General features: G+C 39.7%; 1 protein-coding gene across 7 annotated transcripts in view; it reads left to right on the forward strand.

The window, feature by feature from the left end:
- NFX1 (nuclear transcription factor, X-box binding 1) overlaps positions 1-23656 on the forward strand; it is a 66348-nt gene that overhangs the window by 14217 nt on the left and 28475 nt on the right. For all 7 annotated transcript variants that reach the window (XM_086416587.1, XM_086416591.1, XM_086416588.1 and 4 more), the window contains exons 3-10: positions 319-477; positions 2169-2246; positions 5887-5992; positions 9101-9172; positions 10686-10825; positions 14280-14379; positions 14463-14680; positions 20164-20261. In XM_086416587.1, coding sequence (XP_086272713.1) covers positions 319-477; positions 2169-2246; positions 5887-5992; positions 9101-9172; positions 10686-10825; positions 14280-14379; positions 14463-14680; positions 20164-20261 — 971 coding nt within the window. The remainder of the gene's footprint in view (positions 1-318; positions 478-2168; positions 2247-5886; positions 5993-9100; positions 9173-10685; positions 10826-14279; positions 14380-14462; positions 14681-20163; positions 20262-23656) is intronic.

A 23656-nucleotide genomic window follows, 5' to 3' on the forward strand; every position in this document is an offset into this window, starting at 1 on the left:
CATGGTGCCAGGAGTCTGTCCTATGAACTCTCTAGCTGTGTGTTAGGAGGAGATACTGGTGGGATCCTGGGCAGTTTCTGGGGAATGTTTCCTCAGATGTGTGAATCCCTTCCTGAGTCCCAGACCTGCTTCCTGAGTCCTCCATCTCAGCATACCCCTGCCCCTTCCCAGCCTGACACTCTGAACAACCACCTTGCTCAGAGCCAGACCTCCCTTAAAGTCTGTGTTTGCATTCTTCTCTCAGATGCCTTTCTGATCCTTGGTTGACTAAGGAATGTTTTTCTGTGTTTGAGTTTATCTGTTTTGTTTTTTAAACAGGCTCTCTGATTGAACAGCTCACCACAGAAAAATACGAGTGCATGGTGTGCTGTGAATTGGTTCGTGTCACAGCCCCAGTGTGGAGTTGTCAGAGCTGTTACCATGTGTTTCATTTGAACTGCATAAAGAAATGGGCCAGGTCTCCAGCATCTCAAGCAGGTCAGTCATTTCTGTCTTCTGAGTAGTTTTTCTCATCCATTTGGTATGTTCAGGTTTAATTCTCCTTGAGTATTTTATCTGCAGGGAGAGTATGTTGTCTTGACCACATATTTTGGATGACCATTATTAAGCTATAAATCTTAAACCAGCTAAACATAACACATTAAACAATAATCCTGTGTACGAGACAGCAAAAGAGACACTGATGTATAGATCAGTCTTATGGACTCTGTGGGAGAGGGAGAGGGTGGGGAGATTTGGGAGAATGGCATCGAAACATGTATAATATCATGTATGAAACGAGTCACCAGTCCAGGTTCGATGCATGATACTGGATGCTTGGGGCTGGTGCACTGGGACGACCCAGAGGGAGGGTATGGGGAGGGGGGAGGGAGGAGGGTTCAGGATGGGGAACACAGGTATACCTGTGGCGGATTCATTTCGATATTTGGCAAAACTAATACAATATTGTAAAGTTTAAAAATAAAATAAAATTAAAAAAATAATAAAATATACTTAAGGTACAACATAATCAGTGACTTTTACTGAAAATGGTTGTTTTATCCAAATAGCAACTATAGAGAACAGCTTTTTAAAAATCGAGGTACAGTTTATGTACAATGTAACGTAACTTTCAGGTGTACAGCATAGCTATTCAGAATTTTTAAAGGTTATATTCTGTTTATAGTTCCTATGAAATATTAGTATATTTCTTGTGTTGTACTGTAGATTCTTGTTTTGTACTATAGATCCTTGTAGCTTATTCATTAGAAACGATTTCTTGTATAGTTTGCTTTAGAAAATTTATAGAAAGAAATATTTAATTTACTTTTAGGATTTTGAGTTTGCTATAGCTTTAACAGATCTTCTCCATAGTATTTTGTGGGCTTTTCCTGAAGTTATAGTAATATTTAGGGATAATGCAAATATTATTAATTATATATGCTTTCTGAACTTTGGCTCTCCTAATTTAAAATATTTGGGTTTTCTTGCATGTACTCAAGTGTTTGGGGGCTTCCCTGGTAGCTCAGCTGGTAAAGAATCATCTAAAATGCAGGAGATCCCAGTTTGATTCCTGGGTCAGGAAGATCCCCTGGAGAAGGGATAGGCTACCCACTCTAGTATTCTTGGGCAGGATAATGCGAGTATTATTAATAATATATGCTTTCTGAACTTGGGCACTTCTAATTGAAAACATTTGGGTTTTCCTGCATGTACTCAAGTATTTTATCCTACCTTTTTTTTCAAACCAAGGTTCAGATGATTACTTTGATATTAAAAGTAATAGAACATTCTCCCACAAAATAAAAAGTTAATTTTATGAAATGGTGGAAATGTTAACTAAGACTATGGCGATAATCATACTGTAATATTTAAATGTGTCACATCAACGTGCTGTGCACCTTAAACTCACACAATGTTATGTGCTGATTTGATCTCAATTTTAAAAAGTAGGATGAAATGCATACCTACTTTATTCACAGTATCTGAAGTCCTTATAAATATAAGCCTAAATCCAGTATTTAAGCAAAGCATTCAGTATTGAACTCGTTTCTTTTAAGTCTGATCCTTAACATGGAAACTACTGCCACTGCTTAGGTATTAATGGCTTCCTATAGATTTAAAATGTTTTAAATTACACGTGCTTTTGTAAGGAAAGTATTTTGATTTCCTCTCATTTTTCTTGACAGATGGCCAGAGTGGTTGGAGGTGCCCCGCATGTCAGAATGTTTCTGCACATGTTCCTAATACCTATACTTGTTTCTGTGGTGAGTTTGTTTTACATACACTGGTGTGTGCTGCTTTCGCTCTGTGCATTGTGCCTTATTTCCCAGCACAGGAGAGGCGGTGTGCTGGGCGTGCTTTAGAAGTTACTAATGAGACTTTAGAGCTACGGTGTCTGAGACATCACATGCATGTGGTGTGTACACAGCTAGAGTCACAGGCCTTTGTATTCTTGGCAGACTGTTCTGGAGATAGGCCTTCTCATCATGTCCACCAGATCACCTTGGTCTTCTCTTTAGAGCAGAGCTAATCAGATGGCAGAAGTGGGCACAGGCTGCTTCTCACCTCTAACTAACTCACTTTGAAATTCCAGATTTGGATAACGTGAGTGAAGGGTAGTGTGAAGTGTACTTTATTTAATTCAAGAAATCAGTCATTGGCCTTTATAATAAAGAGAGATTTTCTGTAAACCAGCATTACAAACTGTATCCTTGTGCTCTTCCTCTTTATGGAATACTGCTTCCTGTTTAGAAATAGCTTGGTTCTTCCATGTGTTAGGAAAAACGCTTTTTGTGATCCAGATGCTTGTATCTGTTGCTAACATATTTCCTACATGTCTTTTCTCTCTCTCTGTTTCCTGCCTGTCTTTAATGGCTAGACTTTACCACCTGATGGATAGGGAAGCCTGGTGTGCTGCAGTCCATGGGGTCGCAAAGAGTCATACACAACTGAACGACTGAACTGAACTTACCATCTGGCTGTTGATTTCTCAGATTATATTTCTTAACCATTTTTCTCCCTCCTTAAATTACTTCATTTTTACTCTGTCGTCATTACCTCTCTGAAACTGTAGTCAGAAGTCATCGATGACTCCCTTCCTAACCAAGTTCAGGGCTGATTTCATAAATTCTTAAATTTTTTGGCCACTCAGCAGCCCTTATTACTTTTGACCATTAGCATCTTGAAATGACTAGCTCTGTTTCTTTTCTGCTTGCTGTCCTTTTTCTAACTAATTTGCTCACATTTCTCCTTTCTTGTTATTTAACTGCCAGCTTCCACCAAGAGTTGGTCACTGACCATCAACAGTTTTTAACTTCTAGACTCAACCTCTTTGTGAACTCAACTATCTTCTTTTCTTTAAATCTTCATCCACTGTTTCATTCAAGATCTTACCCCAACCGTCCTCTTCCAAAGAAAACTTCCCTTTCTTATCTCCACTCCCACTTTGGCCACTCTTATCCAAACTCTGCTGGTCTCATATGTTTCATTGCAAAAGTCTGAGGCTTAGTAGATACTGAATTAGTATTAGTTGAAGGAATGAATATTCTTGAATGTACTACTGAAAAGGCAGCAAGATATCAATTGTAAATTGGACAATAAGACCAATACCAAGGCTTAATTATTTTAAAGGATTTTTAAACATGAAGCACCATAATGAAATTTAAAATCTTGTTAAAGCCTTCACTGACAAACTGTATGTGAGAACCTAAGAAGGTAAAAGAATCTGGGGGTGAAGGTCAAGATGCTTGAGTGAGGTAGAGTGATGTGGCAATGCAAATAATGGCCTTGTTGTACCTGAGGACTTTGCCCTACTCTGCTGTTCAGGGAGACCATAGGTTTAATGTACTTTATTGAGAACTTATTAATGTACCAGGCACCATGAAGAAACAGAGGAATGAGACTATTAATTGACTTCCCAGAGGTTAGAGGCTAAGATTTAAGACACAATTAAGTTGCTGTTCTACTTGAAGTACAGAGCCTGTGACTTCTGGCTGGATGATAAAAGGGGCCTTCATGAAGGAGGTGAAATTGAAATGGGCTTGGAAACTAGGTTTAAAACCATTAAGGCTTAGAGTCTGTTGTGAGGAGTCATCCAGTTATGGAGCCCAGGGCCTATGAAGGTGGAGGAGTAAGAGATGACTGGAAAGATAGGGGTGACTTCTTCATGCCAGGCCTAGATGTTGGGACTTCATTTGTCAGGCTGTGGGAAGCCACTGAGGACATCAAAGTGATTCTTTATGAAGATCAGTCTGGCAGCAATGAGTAAAGTATTTTGGGACCTAAAGAGTTTGGGGACTTATAGTAACTCAGGTGAAGAATACTGAAAGTCTGGAATGGGTTTTAGACTAGGACAGAAAGGCAAGAGTGTAAAATTTCAAAGGTAAACAGGAATTAACAACAGTGGGAAAGGAAGGAACCCAAATGTGGCTCCAGAGTTCCACGCTTTTGGAAATGGTGATACCAAGAACAGAAATGGGCAGGTCAAGAGAACCAGGTTTGATGGAAACAAGTGAATTCAGTTTAGAAATGTTGAGTTGGAGGAGTAAGACAACCAGTGAAAGATGTTCTACAGGAAGTGAGGAATATTTGGAGAAAGATCAGGATTTAGAGATGATAGTCGCAGTTGAGAGCAATAGATGAGAGACGCTAGTAGGTGAAAGGGTAATGAGGGAAGAGAAGTCGATACTGCAGAACCCTGGCAGGTGAAGGGGAAAGAACCACCTTTTAGAGTCAGGGAAGGAGGTGGGGCCACTGAAAGATGGTAGGAGAAAACCTGGGCACCATGTTGAAGCAAGAGAGCAGAGTCAGGGAGGTTTTTCTGATAGTGTGGAGATGAGGTTCTGGCCAGTAGAGGAAGAGCAGGAGCTGAGGTGGAGGGAGACAAGGTGTGAGGTACACTATGTAGGAAAATTGACAAGATTTGGTGATTAAACAGAATATAGAAGAAAAAGGAGGATGACTCTAGTTTTTGAGTTTGTGAGACTCGACAGTGATGGTATCACTAACAGAAACAGGGAACCCTGAAGAAGCTGGGGCCTAAGAAAAAAGATGCTAACTTAATAGATACATAGGCAATTTGAAGTGGCTGAAACCTCAAGCACAGATGTTCAGCAGACAGTTAGACATGTGGGACTGAAACTGAGGGTTCAGGGCAATGTAGAAAATTAAGATTTAGGACTCATTGGCCTTTAGGTGTATGGAACCTCACAGAAATGAATAAGATTTCTGAAAGAGACAGGCAAGAGAGAAAAGCAGAGGCCAAGGATCAGGAATTGGCTTCATTTAGGGTGTAAATTGCCCGAGTGAGAATGAATTCCTCAAGGTTGAGGGGCAGTCCCATGCTCTCAGTTTTACTCTTCCTGCCCATGCACTGAGTTCATGAAGGAGGCTTACTAAAGATTTTTTGAGTGACTTGATTATAAAACTGTAACCCTTTTATGCCTATATTACAACTTTAGAGTAGGCAAGTTCCTACTATGCTGGGGAGCCTCTGTTCTTTCCATCACTGCTGCCTCCCCGCCAGTGCTGTCTTCGCTTATTTCCTCTATCTGATTCTTAGATATTCCCCTGTCAATTCAAAGACCCATTTATAGAAGGACTTATTTTAAAGGATTATTTTTAAAATCTTAGATTAAATTAGTGAAAGTGACATTTTTGTAAGTAAAAATGACTAGTTTGTCTTTTCCAGGTAATCCCAACTTTATCATACTCGGTAAAGCTTTTGACAAGTAGCATTACATTCAACTTTTTATTTGAGGATAATGTGTTTATTGAACTAATGAAAACCTCACTTGTGTTTCATACTGTCTGGTTATATTGTATGATTTCACTGAAGTCTACGGGATAACAGTTGAAATTATTTAATTAATAAATTAATAACATCTCTGATCTAATATGTTTTAGGCAAGGTAAAGAATCCTGAATGGAGCAGAAATGAAATTCCACATAGTTGTGGTGAGGTCTGTAGAAGGAAACAGCCTGGCCAGGACTGCCCACATTCCTGTAACCTGTAAGTTGGAACCCTGGACTCCGGGGGATTCCTGGTGAACATGCTTTGCTTGTGGCTCTCAGTGCGCATATTTGGTTAGTGTGTAACAGGCCTGGGAGAAGGACAGCGTGGTATCATTCACTGAGCACTTGCTGTGTGCCAGGTACTCTACAAAAGTTGACTCGCTGAATCCCAACCACAGTCCGGTGATGTATAGGTATTTATCATCTCCATTTTACAGATGAGGAAAGAAATGAACCATAATAAACAGTTGATCAGTTACAAATAAATTTCTACAGACTGACTTCAGACATAGGTTTAATTCCTGTGTTCATCACTTAACAGTTATGTGATGTTGGACAAATTACTTCTCTGAGCCTCAGTGTCTGAACCTGCAAGGTAATAATGAATGATCAAAACTAGTTGCAGAATTCTACGAATATTAAATTAACACACTTAAGAGACTTGGCCCAGAGCCTGGCACATGGTAAGTGGTCAAAAAATGGTAATACTTGCTTTTATTACCCAAATCTAAGAGTAATACAGACACCAGAATGTTATAGTTGCTTCTGCTGTTATCTAGTTTCTGTTGCAGGAGCAGGAGTCGGATCAGAGGTCTTGTGATCAGCATGTGGGGGTGGTGCTGGGGACTGTCAGTGGGAGAGCTGTTCAGACTGGGCTAAACAGCATGGTCTGCCATCTGCTGGGCAGTCAGCCCCTCCTCTTCCTTTGACTGCTTTCATAGATCAGAATCCAGAAACTCATCTATTCCTTCCCTCAATTGGCATTTTGAGTAAATTCAGTAATAAGAAATTAACCCTTGCATGAGTTATCTTTCCGAAGCCTTCAATAGAAATGGGCCCCTGTTGTGACTATCAGAGGACACCAGCAGTGATGCAGACCAGATGGTCAGTCACTGAAGGAGCATTTTAAAACACAAGCGCCCAGTCACTGCCTCAGAGCAGTTAAATCAGAATTTCCTGCGATTGGGTCTAAGCTTTGTAGTGTTTTTTTTTGTTTGTTTTTTAAAATTTTTATTTATTTTTAATTGAAGGATCGTTGCTTTACAGTATTGTGTTTGTTTCTGCCATACATCACCATGACTCAGTCATAGGTGTACATATGTCCCCTCCCCCTTGAACCTCCCTTCCTCCTCCCAACCCATCTGACCCCTCTAGATTGTCGCAGAGCACTGGTGTGAGCTCCCTGGGTCATACAGCAAATTCCCGCTGGCTGTCTGTTTCACTTGTGGTAGCGTATATATTTCCATGTTACCCTCTCTATTTGTTCCACCCTCCCCTTCCTGCTCTGTCCACAAGTCTGGTCTCTGCATCTCCATTGCTGCCCTCGAAATAGATTCGTCAGTACCATCTTTCTAGATTCCATATATGCATTAATATACAGTATTTGTTTATATCTCTCTAACTTACTTCACTCTGTGTAATAGGCTCTAGGGTCATCCATCTCACTGGAACTAACTCAAATGCATTCTAAGGATTGTAATTGTAAAAGCTTTCCAAGTGATTCTGATACATAGCAGTGTTGTGAATCATTACTCATTAAGTCCAGGTCTCAGGGATGTTTGAAATAACCTGGAATCATCCACACCTGACCAACAGTTTGTCTCTCAGTCTAAAGTTATTTAACTGTCCAGCCATGAAAATAATTTCTTCTGAAAGTGTTGAGGCGTGTCATATGGAATGTAGCTATTGAATAATGATACTCATCCTTAAAGAAGCACGCTTAATCTTAGTCTTCTGTGGGTCAGTCTGTCACATGGGTCACCTTAGGAGATTGGACACATGTTTCTAGATTGTTTTCAGTGTTTAAAACTGATTTAGTAATTATTATTACTAATTTAGGAGTTACATAAAAAAATCCACGCAGGCACACCTGATGTTTATAGCAAATTCTGATACCTATTTGATGAATTCAACTCATCTCTGATTGGCTTGTAACTCCCAAAGGATTGTGATTTGCCATCACGCAGATGCTACCTCCCCCCGCCTCCCCCACCAAGTTCCCAAAATGTTTTAAATAGTGATATTTCTGTGTAATTACCAGGGGTGTCTGCTTTGAAGAGGGTAGTATTTGTTTAAATATATCCATTTTGTTATTTTTTTCCTTTGGTCTCTTTTTATCATAGCTCCTATAAAAAAAGTTCTGTTCAGAGGCCTGATTCTGACCTACAGCGTATCATTGAGCCCAGTCCTTTCCATGAGTTCCTCTTCCCTTTGTTACTCACCAGCATGCCTCCCCTCACTCCCGCCTTCTTTTCACTGTTCGAGTTGTTAGCCCATCACCTGTTAGCACTTCATTAGCAGATGAGAACATGTCTGTACTTCTCATGGACCTAGCAGATTTGAGGTCTGTTACACTGAACAGGGAAGCCTGGCATGCTGCAGTCCGTGGGGCCACAAAGAGTTGGACACGACTGAGTGACTGAACTGAACTGAACATTGATTGAGTTCTGATCTGCTGCTGCTGCTGCTGCTGCTAAGTTGCTTCAGTCGTGTCCGACTCTGTGTGACCCCATAGACGGCAACCCACCAGGCTCCCCCATCCCTGGGATTCTCCAGGTAAGAGTACTGGAGTGGGTTGCCATTTCCTTCTCCAATGCATGAAAGTGAAAAGTGAAAGTGAAGTCGCTCAGTCGTGCCCGACTCTTAGCAACCCCATGGACTGCAGCCTACCAGGCTTCTCCATCCATGGGATTTTCCAGGCAAGAGTACTGGAGTGGGTTGCTATTGCCTTCTCCTCTGATCTGCTAAAGGACTCTATTGACCATCCTGAGTGGCAACCTCTTTATCCCTACGTACTGCACTAAGTGGGCCAAGACCATATTTAGAAATGCTTTCTTTGACTTGTCAGACCCAAATAAGACCAGTATTTTGACTTGGGCTTTTCTTTTCTAGTTAAATATTCTAAAATGGTACTGCTATCAATCCTTTCTATATAGAAACATTATTGGTATCTTTGTTTAAATAGTTAATCAACTTTAGATAAATACTAAAACATGTCATAGTAAGTTTATTTGCTGCCATATTCACAGTCGGGGTCAGGTGGGACAGCTTTGTTCAGGTTTGGATACATAAATATGTTTTATTCATCAAAACTTTTCTTTTTTAGTCTGTGCCATCCAGGACCTTGCCCACCCTGCCCTGCCTTTATGACTAAAACATGTGAATGTGGACGGACCAGGTAAAGTTAGACTTGTACTCCAAAAGAAGGCTTCAGTTTCCACATTGATGGTTTATGTATGAATTTCTAAAATGAAAGATTAGTAGGTAGGTGCAAATAGTATTTATTTACTGTCATTAATACATGGTAGGTATAAATAGTACTTTTCTGTAAATAGTAAATCCTGTGCTGCCTTAATCCTGTTTTGCAATCTTTTAAGTGATTAAAACGTTATAAAAAGTGAGATTATTGTGTTAGGTGAAATACTATGGGACTTTTTTCTTAACATCTCCAGTGGATGAAAGAACCAGAAGTTGAACCCCAGCCTGCTAAGGTTCAGGAGGCAAGGATCATTTATCTGTGCCTAGTGTAGTATCTGGTGTCTAGGAGGTTTTCAGTGAATATCGTTGAAAGAAAGAATAAGTGGCCCCCAGAGCCCGCCCTCTTTTCATAACAGTGCAAGTTATGCTTGATCAGTGCAGGGACCATTGGTAGCTGCAAAGCTGTGGAGTGCTTCTGAGGTCCAGTGAAAACCATACAGTGATTCCTGAACCACAAGACAAGATGGAATAGTGCAGATTTTTCAATGATAAACATTTTTTAAGTGTTTACTGAACTTACAAGAGTAGCAGTGTAGCCTGAGAATCACATGCAAGGCCTTCTGGTCAGAAAGCCCAGGTCACATTTGGGCTCTGCCACTAACTAGTTGTTGACCTGGGCAAGTTGCTTTCTCCTGCTGAGCCTCATTTTTCTTATCTTCTTATGGTAGAAATAATAATGTCTTCCTCGAGGGGTTGATATTAGCTGTGATGCTGAGCACTGGAAACTGATCATCTATGTATGTAACAGTGACTTTATAAAACAAAATACACAGCTGAAGTGAGAGTAGTGGAATAGAGCAGAATTTTTTGTGGGAGAGTAGACTGCAAGCTCTAAACCATTACCCTGGAAAGAAACCTGAAGACAATTATGTAAGAGCAGTGGCCTCATATCCTTCTCTGGCTAATAGGTCAGCGAAATCAGGATGTTTATTAGAACAAAGCCAGAATTATTTCCCTTCCTGAATCAAAGTCACATACAGTATGTTCTTAAGTACAATATTATAGCTACCGAAAATGCCAGAGTGCAGGGTCCCAAGAGAATGCCATTGTGCTTTCATTGCAGGAATATTCATTAGAACTACATCTTCCAACTTCTCCACCCAGATCTGTAAGATACTGTGGGAGCTCCAGGCTCTTTACCCTCCTGCATGCTGCTTCAGCTCAGGGGAGAAATCACAGTGTAACAAATACTTAGGCCCTCAGTTCCTCTCTGGCCAGAAAATGGGGGACAGAGAAGCAAAGGAGGAAAAAGAAGAGTGGAGAAAGGAAGAGTAATTGAGGGAGTGATTGGAGGAGGGAAACAGAGAAGAAGTAGGAGAAATGGGGCCCAGAGAGGTTTAGTAGGTTTTGGGGAAGGGTTAGTTTAGCTGTCGAACAGGACCTCAATGTCCAACATTAGGCTAATGCCATCTTTATGTTTTCTCTTTTTATAGGCACACAGTTCGCTGCGGTCAGGCTGTCTCAGTTCACTGTTCGAACCCTTGTGACAATATTTTGAATTGTGGTCAGCACCACTGTGCTGAGCTGTGCCATGGGGGTCCATGCCAACCTTGTCGGGTCATATTGAACCAGGGTAAGTGGTGAGCACACCAGCCAGCCCTACTTAGGGACTTTTTTGGAACCTTATTTACAGTTGTATTGATGACATGGATTTTTCTCAAGCCTGTATTCACATAGACTCTATTAGGTCTGTTATCTTGGGTAGAAGAGCTGGAGATATATGAATGATTGGATGGTTTTCATTATTTTGGTCACATAATACCAATATAGGTCATTGTCCTATAGAATTTGAACAGTAGGGTTTTTTTTAATGCTGTTTAAAAGTAACTGCTTGGGAAATCTTTTTGCAGTGACTACTTGAAAAGGGCGCAGAAAAGGCCAAAGCAATCTTGAAAGAGAACAAATTTGAAAGACCTGATTTTAAGGCTTATAAAGTAATAGTAATCACGACATGTGGTTATTGGTATAAAGGTAGACTAGTAGATTCTAACAACAGAGTCCAGAAATGGACCTTGGTATATTGCAGTCAGTTTATTTCAGCCAAGATATTAAGTTAATTCAGTGGGGAAAGGAGTCTTTTTACAAGTAGTCCTAGAACAACTGGATGTTTATATGGGAAAAAAGTGACCCTCAACCCCTGTCTCACTCTTTACACAAACATTAGTTCTATATGGATCTTGGACTTAAATGTAAAACCCAGGAACAGTTTCCAGAAGAAACTGTAAAAGAATATTTTCATGACTTTGGGATCAGGCAAAGATTTCATAGAGCAACAAAAAATGTTAAATTGAACTTTATCACATTAAGAAATTTCTGTTCAACAAAAGACAACATTAAGAAAATGAATAGATAAATCACAGATTGTATGCAGAATATTTAAAATACTCCTTCTAAAGAAAAACAGAAAGATAGTCTCCTACAAATCAACTTGAAGAGGTACTTCACAAAAGAAAATCATTATAAATGGTCAATAAACACATAGAAGATGCTTGACACCTTTAAACACTAGAAAACTGTAAATTAAAGGCACAGTAAGAATAGAATAGTGTAACAGTCTAAGGACTCTTGCTGGTGGCCTGGTGGTTAGGATTCTGCGCTTTCACTGCCGTGGCCCAGGTTTAGTCCCTGGTCAGGGAACCTAGGTCTCACAAGCTGTGTGGTGCAGCCAAAAGGAAAAAGAAGATAGTGCAGTAGTTCCTTCTAAGGTTAAACATAGAGTTGCCATGTGACTGTGGTTCTACTCTTCGGCATATACCCAACAGAAGCTTCTAAATGGATGTTCATAGCAGCATTATTCGTAATAGTCAAAATGTGGCAATAACGCAAATACCTATCAACTGATAAAGGGAATAACGTGATATATCCATAAAAAGGTGTATTATTCAGCCGTGAAAAGGAATGCAATATTGATACATGCTATGAAGTGGATGAACCTCCAAAATATTATACTAAGTGAAAGAAGTGAGTCTCAAAAGACCACTTACTGTATGCTTTCTCTGTTTTTATGGCTGTCTTTAATCTGCAGAGATCCTGGGCTGCAATGCATTGGTCCTGTAGTTTTAGTTTATTAAATTTTACTTTGATGTGATACTGTTGATCTATGTTGGCACTTAAAATAAGAAATAGCCCTATGAAATGTTTTGTGGTGTGTACTATAAGGATGTTACATAGGGAATTGTGCTGTATATTATTTAGTGTTTTGTTAATGGGTCCTCTGACAAGAAGGTCCTGTTTGTTCTTAGTTCCAAGAATAGTTGTTTTTCCTCAAAGATAATATCTTAGGAAGCTGATATAACTGACCTGATATAATGTCCATCTTTATAGTGTGTACTTTTTAGCTATGATTCATTCTGTATCCTTACCATTATTTTCCTTTTTATTTTCACATCTTTTATGTTCTCTTCATTTGTCTCATATATCCTTATATGCTGCATTAAACCTATTTTGAGATAAGGCAGGAGTAAATCTCTAATGGCAGTTTGGTCTTAGCAGTATAGATTGTCTTTGATCTGGACCATTTTTAGCTCTTGATTTATATTGGACTAAATGACACTTTTTTGTCAGATTTGTATGGATCCCAGTCTCTTCCTTTCTATTTTTGTGTATGTAGCTGATTTTTTCAAACCCAATTAAAGACTTTTTGTTTGTCCATATTATATATCTAGCAAAGTATTTAGGCCATCAGTATCAACTGAGTATCAATTAGGCTGTATCAACTTATATTCCCACCAACAGTGTAGATGGGTTCCATTTTCTCCACACCCTCTCCAGCATTTGTTTGTAGACTTTTTGTCTCAAGGTGTTTTTTAGTTTCTGTTTTGTTGAGGTTTGTTTTGTTCCCTAGTATTGTCATCAGTCCTAGAGAATGTTCGTGTGTACTTGAAAAGAATTGTCAATTTTCTGACCCTTGATTCTTTGGTTCATAGCTATCTTATACCTCTGGAAAAAAAGAAGTCTGTTCTATTTGAGCAGACAGTAAAAAAAAAAAAGCCTGCTTGCACAGTCTGCCTGTTGCTAGGATTTTGTTTACCAATTTGTTGATTCTGCCAATCTTGATTGCATATCCTGCACCTATAATTCATCTAATAAGTAAATCTTTATTTAATGAGTTTTAGAATAGGGAATGAAACTGCCCATGTATTTACTGGGAGAGTAAATGTATATTTTTAAAAAATCAAGCATCTTGGTTAATATCTTAATTGACAAAAAGTTTTCATTATAAACTAAAAATGTAAAGTGGCCCTTATCAGAAAAATTACCTAAATTGATGAAATTTAGTCCTTACCAGACTTTAGTCAGAAACCAACTCTTTTCTTGTTTGCTTTGAAAATAACTCCTTAAGTGCAGCACATAAAGCAACCCATTATTTCTTCAACCCACAGAAAAATCTATAGATATTAGACTGAGTTCTCTGTATAGTCAGTAAAAGTCTCAAGTTCTTTGAAACACTTTTTACTCAGTGTCAGGACTCAGACATGATTACTTCAAATTTAACAATAGTAGAATACAAATTAATAAGGATTTTATATTGTATCTATCTTAAATTTTCTTTTAGCAGCAGACACTTTTCCTAAGCACTTTATGTGAACCCCAAGATACGAAGTATTACATCTATGCTGCTTGGTTGAAATGAGGGTGGAATCCAATCATCAGTGCCTCCATAATTACCCCGTTTAGCTTCCATCTTCTGTGGCATCTCCATAGGACCCCAGGGAGCCTCATGATCCATGGTTTCCAACCATGGCCTTATGGACCAGAGACTAGTCTGTTTCACTTTAATGCTCATGTTGAGGTGTGCTGCAGGGGTACCATGAGATGTGTTAAAATTAACAAAACCTTCTAAATTTTTTTCCTATGGTAGAGCTCTTAGGTGGGGCTTAGAGCTGCTGTATACGCCACATTTATTTCTGTGCTGGGTCTGATCAACAGTGGTGAATAGGATTTTGTGTCTTCTTATAGATTGCCTAGAGTATTTTAAGCACTTGTGCAGATTACTAATCTTTCATTTTTGAAATTGTGTCTTCAAGTATGCTACTGTGGCAGCACCTCCCGAGATGTGTTATGTGGAACAGACATAGGAAAGTCTGATGGATTTGGGGACTTTGGCTGTTTAAAGATATGTGGCAAGTAAGGTTTTATGTTTTTCTCAGTTAGAATAAAGCTGTATTTAATGCAACAATTATGTAATAGTGTGTTGTTTTTCTTAACAGGGACTTGAAATGTGGGAACCATACGTGTTCTCAAGTGTGTCACCCTCAGCCCTGCCAGCCGTGCCCACGGCTTCCCCAGCTGGTGCGCTATTGCCCTTGTGGGCAAACTCCTCTCAGCCAGTTGCTGGAACTTGGAAGTAGTGGTCGGAAGACATGCATGGATCCTGTGCCTTCATGTGGAAAAGTGTGTGGCAAGCCTCTGCCATGTGGTTCCCTAGGTAACTAGTGGGCGGAAAGTTGTCTTTAAAAAAGTAAACGTAAATATTTGGCAGCAATGACTACTTAAACAAAATAGTATTTAATTCCAGTTACAGTATCAGAGGTTTTTCTAAATAATATGATCAGATTTGTGTGGTTACTTTTTCTTTCTTCTTAAAATATACCTGTGAAAGCTCACATTTGCCTGAATGATCTTTCTATTAGTAATTCAGGTATTGCCAAGTCAGTTGTGGTTAGATACTGTTTTGTTGGGGCGGGGCGGAGGGGAGAGGTGGTGGTGTTTATGATTTCTCTTAGCAGCCTATACTAGTATGAATGCCAGGTATCCTTTTAGTAATTTAGGGTTCGGCAAGTGTTTAGAAGCATTTTCGTATAATAGAAACATTTTAACTGGGTGAGGCATTTTAAGAACTGAATTTTTTTTTTTTTTTTTTTAATTTTTAAACTTTACAATACTGTATTAGTTTTGCCAAATATCTAAATGAATCCGCCACAGGTATACCTGTGTTCCCCCATCCTGAACCCTCCTCCCTCCTCCCTCCCCATACCCTCCCTCTGGGTCGTCCCAGTGTACCAGCCCCAAGTATCCAGTATCGTACATCGAACCTGGACTGGCAACTCGTTTCATACATGATATTATACATGTTTCAGTGCCATTCTCCCAAATCTCCCCACCCTCTCCCTCTAAGAACTGAAATTTTAAGTGCACTTAAACTTTATTCATTTGAACCACTCAAGAAACATCTTTCTCTTCAGATAGGTTTCCCATCTAACTGAGAATAACACCTCCTGAAAATCATTTTGAAGAGACATTTTTCAAAATTTACATTACCTTCTTTCTTTGAATAGAGGTTACCGAAGATAATTTCTTACCCCTTATTTGACTGAGAGTCATCATTTCCCTGAACCTCAGTTATTGTATTCTACTGAATACACTGATTCCCTCTGGGCTTGCTGAGTTTTCTCAGGTATTTCCCCATAGCAAGGTGCAGTTTGACTATTTTACTTATTTGTTAAACATTTTGGTTGTTTAATTTTCTTGTGAATGCTTTCAGTATGCCCATCTGCCTACCTTTAGTGACTCTCCTTTTCTTCTGACTTGTGGGCTTCTGATTACTTGGATATAGAAACCAGAAAAGTTTTGTTGAGATTAGCTGTAAAGCAATAGTCTGAGCTTCTGACTGATACTTTCTGAGGCAGTCCTTGGGATATGTGCATGTACAGTTTTACAGTGAGTTGGCAAAAAGCTGCGTATTTAGAAAAATGAAACTGAGCAATTGGGTCTGTATAAAAGAGGTGTTCCTATAACTATCTGTGGTAAAGATAGACTCTTTTAAGTTTGGTTTCCATTTTTCCAAGCAGAAAGATTTCACATTTCTTCCAAGTACCAGTAGGAGTACCCTACCTAATTCCTTTTCTCAGTCTGACTTTAAAATTATGTAGAGAGAAGAAATGCCCTTTTCTCTTATTTTAATACATTTCAACCTCATCAGGAAAATCGGTTGTCTGTTGCTTCTCTGTGCCTACCAGGAAAATGTATCTTCAGATAAGCCCTGTGAAACAGAGATCAAATGACTTGCAAATCCAGAGAGACAGTAAAGATCTTCCCATTTCAGAAAGCACATGGGTCAGTTTCGTAAGAGCTTCGTATATGACTAGATATACTGCTCTGATGCTCACGTAGCTCATTGGCATGGAGAGAAAGAGAAAATGTGAAATGGGTTACTGCAGAGGGCCTTGAGCAAGAGAAGGACAGTAGCTGTCAGTATGAACAGACCTGGGGATGGGACAAGACCTGCTCAGGAGTTTAAAGAGTAACTGCTATACTTCAGCAGAGTTTTAATCATGGAAAGCTTTTAAGGAGCTAAGGTGAGTTGGATTGAGAAGCTCAAAGAAAAGCCCATAACTAGCAATAACAGTGGATCTCATGTTTATTCAGACCTGGCTTATCTATAGAAATCTTGTTTAGGTCCATTAGTATCTTACCCAGTAGGAAATTTCCATCCTAGTCACATAGCTTTAGTACAAAAGACTAGGTGGTATTCTGCTTTCGGGATGATAGCCTGAGGAGCAAAACAAGCAAAGCTAGGGAAAACTATAAAAAAAAAAGCAAGCAACCATTTGAAGTCTCTGGAAACTGTCCTACACACGTAACTCCAATGCAGAAATTTATATTGAAGAACCTACTAAAACTGAGTTAAGAACAGCAAGAGTCTGTGTTGTTTGAGTCACAACCTACTCCCTCCTTCCCTGCCCCTTCCCAGATCAGCTCAACTAAAGGATGGATGTGCCCAAGAAATCGGGGCTTCATCCACCCTCAGTTCCCAGTCAAGGGTTACTTGCTAGGAGGAGCAGACCATCAGCATTTCTTATCCCCCCAGCTCCAAGTTGAAAAGGCTAAACTTCTGGTAAGCACTACTGCCAGGTTTGGGGTTCCCTTCCTCCATACTGGTCACACATGGATTGGAGGCCCTGTTCCAGTCACAGCAGGCAGGAGTGCTGGGGCCTCAGTCACCCTCACCCCAGTTCACTTGTAGGGCAGAGGTTTCACAATGTGAGACATGAGCCAAGAAAACTAGAGGCTGTGGTCCCACCTAGCACCCAGTGACTGAGTGACCTTTTCCAGTGGGGAGAGAGTCCATAAGGAAAGAGAGCTCCAAAATATTCCCTAAAGGAACTGAGTTTAATTTGAAAGAGAGTGTGGAGAAGTCAGACCTAAGGGCCCTTTAGAAAACAATAGTTCCTCTTAATTAAGAGCAACAAGCTAAACTATAGGCCACCTGGTTCACCAGAGAGAACCAGGGAAGGAAATACCAAGAGGAACCATCCTGGGGTCAGAACAAACTTCATAGAGTTGCCTCAAAGACCTCTGCCCAAATTTTATTAGATCAGACTGCTGAGCAATTTATGCCCCAGGACGCTGCAGTCAACCAGCAATTAGTGAAGCCTCAGGACTGAATGTAATACTAAGAGAGGCAGACGGCTTATCAGAAGGATCAGGGAAAGACAGAGAGTCCTGCTGACACCTTTGTCTTCCCAAGGTGACAGTGCACATGCTTAGGGTTGTGCCATCAAAAGAATGGCACCAGTGTCTTTGTACTGTGACAGAAATAGACTTCACTAAAATAGCCTAGTGAGCAACCAGACAGGCTGTGAGAGGAGGAAGCAGTATCCAGTTACTGCCAACAGCAGATTGCAAAAAATGTTCAGTTTCCAACAAAAAAATTACAAAGTATGTAAACAGAAAAAAAAAACCCATGGGTAACAGAAACTTTCAGTTTTCTGTGACAGTGATCAGTGTCAGATTTAAAGCTGTCAAGGAAGCTGTTATGAATAGATTCAAAGAACTAAAGGAAACCATGCTTGAAGAGTTAAAGGAAGGTACAAAGGCAGTGTTTCATCAAATAGAGTATCAGTAAAGAGATAGAAATTATAAAAATAGAACCCAAAGGAAAATCTGGAGTTGAAAAGTCCAGTAATTAAAATTAAAGATTCATCAAAGGTACTCAGCAGTAAATTTGAGCTGGCAGAAGAAAGGATCAATAAATGTGAAGATAGATCTGTGTTATAGAGATAATATAATCCCAAAAACATAGAGAAAATGAAGTGAAAAAAAATGAATAGTGCCTCAGAGAAACATGGGACACCTTTAAGCACATCAGGAGAATGGTGGAGCACCAGGAAGAGGAGAAAGGAGATGACAAATATTCAAATACTGGTGGGAAACATTTCACATTTATTGAAAGACATTAATTTGCACATCCAAGAAACTCAAAAACTCCATAGGATAAATTCCAAGGCACATAGTAAAAGTGCTGAAGGCCAAAGACAAGGACAAAATTTGAAAGCAGCAAGAGAAAAATGACACATTACATACTAGGGAACCCCTATAAGACTCCCAGGTGACTGCTCATCAGAAACAGTGGAGAACACGATCACAAGAGGGAGACAGTGAGATGCCCTATCCAAAGTGCTGAAAGAAAAAATTACCAACCAGGAATCTTACATGCAGCAAGGCTTTAAAAAATGAAAAAATGAAGAGTTCTCTGCTAGCAGATCTACTTGACAGTAAATACTAAAGAGAGGTCTTCTGGCTGATACATGTAAATCCACAAGAAAAAACAGGAAAGTTAATTACATAATCATAAAAGAAAGTATAAGTGCATATTTCTTCATTCTCAACTGATTTAAAAAGTGATAGTATAAAATAATACAATTGTGTCGTTAGGCCTATAATATATAGAAATATATCTGACAGTAACAGCACAAAGGGAGTAGGTGGAATTAAGGTTGTATTGCAGTTAAAGAAGTGCTATCAGATGGTAACTCAGATCTTCAGGAACAAATGAAGAAAACCAGTAACAGTAAATAAGATAAATATAACAAATTATGTTGTATACTTGCTCTCCTTTCTTTTTTCAGCTTCTTTAATAGGCATAACATTATATAAAGCAATAATTTTAACATTGTAGTGTTAAATTTGTAGCACATTTAGATGTAATATATATAACAGTAATAGCACAAAAGAGAAGAGAAAATAGAGCTGTATGGGTATAAGGCTTCTATATATCACAGGAATTGTTTGTACACATCTGAAGTCCACTCAGATGTGTACCACTGATAAGCTCTAGAGCAACCATTAAGAAGATAACTCAAAATATAGTGGAAAATGGCACTATTGGGGGAAAATGTTAACTGTGAAGAATATTCACTTAATGTAAAAGAAAACAATGAAGGAAGATTATATTAACAAAAAAGCCATGAGACATAAAACTAAAAGTAAAATGGCAGATATATATACCAACTATATCAATAATAACATTTATGTGAATGGATTAAGCAATTAGACAAAAAGCAGAGATTATCAAAATGAATTTAAAAAGAAGCAACTATAATGCCATCTTCAGTTAGGCTGAAGGTAAAGGGATGGAAAAAAAGCATCATGTAAACAGCAGCCATGGAGAGAGACTATGGATGATCCCTGGGGAGTCCACGAAACAGGACTTGTTCTAAAACCTAGCTTAACAGAACAAGTGGCAGGCCACCTATCACCAGACATTCATCGAACTTAGTGAGATTATGGATCGTGGTTTCTGGTTATTGATGATCCCTAGATGATTCTGACTCCCTAGAGTCACGAGTACTTTAGTAAGTCACCCATGGCTACAATTTTAAGGAGATCCAAGTCTAATTTGGAGACTTGAGGTCTCAATAAAGAGTCAGAAGATCTTTTCTTTGAGTACCTTGTGCCCCAAAGCATATTCCTGTGACTAATGCTGGGGCCTTTCCTTGCTGGAAAAGGCCCAGCTGGCCAGATGAGGGGAAGATAAGGCAAGAGACATTAACAGCATCCGTCTTCCCTCAGCTCTGGTGACGGAGTTACAGGACACAGAGGTGGAGAACCATTGTGGCTAGTGAATTTGGGAATCTGAAAATGAGTAGTTACAATTTTCATCCCCAGCTCTTTTCATTTTTATTAAAGATTTCATTCATACCTGTGAAAAGCTCTGTCATGAAGGAGACTGTGGACCATGCTCTCGCACATCAGTTATTTCCTGCAGATGCTCTTTCAGAACAAAGGTAAATCCTTCACGATGCTAGAGTTGTTGCCACCAGTGCTTTTTGTTGATCAGTTGGTGATGATGGGAGGGAAGGAATCAAAATAACCTCAGGCTTATTCCTGTTCTATTGTGTATGATTCATTCAATCCAACCAGTATATACCGACACCTACTGTGGATCAGTTTTAGAATCGGTATGAAGGGGTCCAGCGTGCAAGACTCAGAGGCCACTGACAGGCTCAGGGCCCATATACAAGTAGCTCGACTAAATACAAGTGTGACAGTGCTAGATGCCAGAAGAGAAGAACATTAGCACCACTGAAAGCACTTAGCTCACTAAGAAGTTAAAGGGGACACAGTCCACAAGGTCTCCCTCACTTCTGACACGTTGTAGGAGTTTAGACAACTGCTGAATTAGTCCACATGACCACCTTCACCTCCGATACCGGCTGCAGTCCAGTGGTCCCCAAGGCTACCCTCAAGGTTTATTTGCTGCAAGAGCTCACAGAACTCATTGAAAACTGCTATATGCTTGATTACAGTTTACTCCAGGGAAAGATTACAGATTAACATCAATCAAAGGAAGAAGTATGTAGGGCTGAATGCAAGACAGCACCAAATATGAAGCTTCCAGTTGTCCTCTCCCCATGGAGTTGGAACAGTGTTACTTTGTCACCACCAGTGTGTGACTGTATGTGTGGAGTATTGCCAACCAAGGAAGCTCACCCACCCAAGCATGGGTGTTCAGTTTTTACTGGGGCTCCATCGTGTAGGTATGGTTGACTGTCCATGTAGCTAGTTTCAGCCTCCAGTCCCTCCAGAAGTCTGCTAACACTGTATGGCCAGCCTGCACCCTAACTCTTATCAGACATTGTGGTGACCCAAGGCCCCAGGCAAACAGTGAGACTCCTATCAAGCATGATATTCCAAGATTATCTCCCAGAAGCCAGTAGCAAAAGCCAAACCTCTCTTCAGGTAATGTTAATTCTTCACCATACAACTGTTTTGTCAATTTCTGCTTTCTGCCTGGGGCAACCTTGATTGGATCATGTGTTATAAAAAAGTCATCTTACCGTTTTGTAATTGATGCGTGTTTCTGTTTGTGTAACCAGAAGAGGCAGGAAACTTTCCTGTGGAAATCTTTGGGTACTTTTACTCATGGAACATACTGAGTGTTGATCTGCCTGGATCTCTGACATACTTCTGGTCATTTCAGTGCATAATTAGCACCTGTCCCAGCAGAGCACAGGCTGGAGTAGAGACAGAATTCTGAGTCATTGATACTATTTGTTAAATACAGCCCACGGTCTGGATAGCAGCTGACCTGCAAATTGATTCTGAGGATATTGGCCATAAATTAGGAGCTAGCTTAATAGGTAAGCTTCAGAATTAAAGGAAAGAATGTCAGAGTAATTAGTGTAGTTTATATGAGACTAAAGTTGTGTGAAGATGCATGGGGTTTTCTTCTGAATGAAATCATATAATACATAGGATAGTAAAGATATGTTGAATGTCAGGTACAGGACCACTTTATGCTTTGTAGATACCAGCTTGAAGGCTGTGAGATACTTTGATTCAGGAATCATAAATTTAGTAATGCCTTGGAGATGCTCTTTGTGACCAAGAATTACAAACAGGATGGGGATACACGAACTAGACATGACTCCTGTCAGTTTGCTTTTCTCCCAGCAATCTCTTTCTCTCTGTGCTTTTTAGCTTCTCATTCACTCTGTGACCTCACTCCCTCGAATAGTGGACCCCATGGCAGTGAGTGTACTTTTGAAAGTTTTGTGTAAATTAAATTTTTGCAAATAAAAGTCTTATTCTAAAATTGCTGGAGGAGCTCATCTGTTAAACAGTTTGTTTAACAAAGTGAAAGATCTCTTTGAATAATCACCTCATTGTTCAGCCAGATTTTTCCTGAAATGTCTTTTTTTTTTTTTAATTTTTAAACTTTACATAATTGTATTAGTTTTGCCAAATATCAAAATGAATCTGCCACAGGTATACATGTGTTCCCCATCCTGAACCCTCCTCCCTCCTCCCTCCCCATACCATCCCTCTGGGTCATCCCAGTGCACCAGCCCCAAGCATCCAGTATCGTGTATCGAACCTGGACTGGCAACTCGTTTCTTACATGATATTTTACATGTTTCAATGTCATTCTCTCAAATCTTCCCACCCTCTCCCTCTCCCACAGAGTCCATAAGACTGTTCTATACATCAGTGTCTCTTTTGCTGTCTCGTACACCGGGTTATTGTTACCATCTTTCTAAATTCCATATATATGCGTTAGTATACTGTATTTATGTTTTTCCTTCTGGCTTACTTCACTCTGTATAATAAGCTCCAGTTTCATCCACCTCATTAGAACTGATTCAAATGTATTCTTTTTAATGGCTGAGTAATACTCCATTGTGTATATGTACCACAGCTTTCTTATCCATTCATCTGCTGATGGACATCTAGGTTGCTTCCATGTCCTGGCTATTATAAACAGTGCTGCGATGAACATTGGGGTACACGTGTCTCTTTCCCTTCTGGTTTCCTCAGTGTGTATGGCCAGCAGTGGGATTGCTGGATCATAAGGCAGTTCTGTTTCCAGTTTTTTAAGGAATCTCCACACTGTTCTCCATAGTGGCTGTACTAGTTTGCATTCCCACCAACAGTGTAAGAGGGTTCCCTTTTCTCCACACCCTCTCCAGCATTTATTATTTGTAGACTTTTGGATCGCAGCCATTCTGACTGGTGTGAAATGGTACCTCATAGTGGTTAAAGTTGCAGGATATAAAATCAACACACAGAAATCCCTTGCATTCCTATACACTAATAATGAGAAAACAGAAAGAGAAATTAAGGAAACAATTCCATTCACCATTGCAACGGAAAGAATAAAATACTTAGGAATATATCTACCTAAAGAAACTAAAGACCTATATATAGAAAACTATGAAATGTCTTTTGTAATGGAATGGGCTTTTCCGTGGAAGTGAGTTTTCTAGGTAAATAAAAACTTAATTTCTTAAAGCTTCAAAGGTTGTTCTCTTTTAACCCCTTTGGTAGGAGTCTTTAAGAAATGTATGCTGTATCTTATTACCTCTTAACAAAGAATGCTGTATTTAAGTTTTTATTGAAATTCATACATATTGTAGGGAATTGTGGGAGCTCTCCTTTTCCCTACAGGTGTAGATACCACTCCAGCATATCATTTCTTTTTTTTCTCTCAGCTCTAAAGAGCCTCATGTCTTGGGGCGGCTGGCACCTGTCAGGGAGAATCCCTTCCCATTCCTTGGAATGACTGAGCTCTGGCAGCTGCTGGAGTCTCAGGGTGGGGGCTACCTCTGGCCAGGGTCATCGCACACCAGCACAGACTCCTAGGCCAGCTTCACCAAAATTGTTACCAAACACAAAGTCA

This window comes from Bos grunniens, chromosome 8 (genome assembly GCF_055505025.1).
Source record: "Bos grunniens cultivar Pamir isolate PY7600 chromosome 8, Bosgru_T2T1.0, whole genome shotgun sequence".
Classification (NCBI taxonomy): Eukaryota; Metazoa; Chordata; class Mammalia; order Artiodactyla; family Bovidae; genus Bos; species Bos grunniens.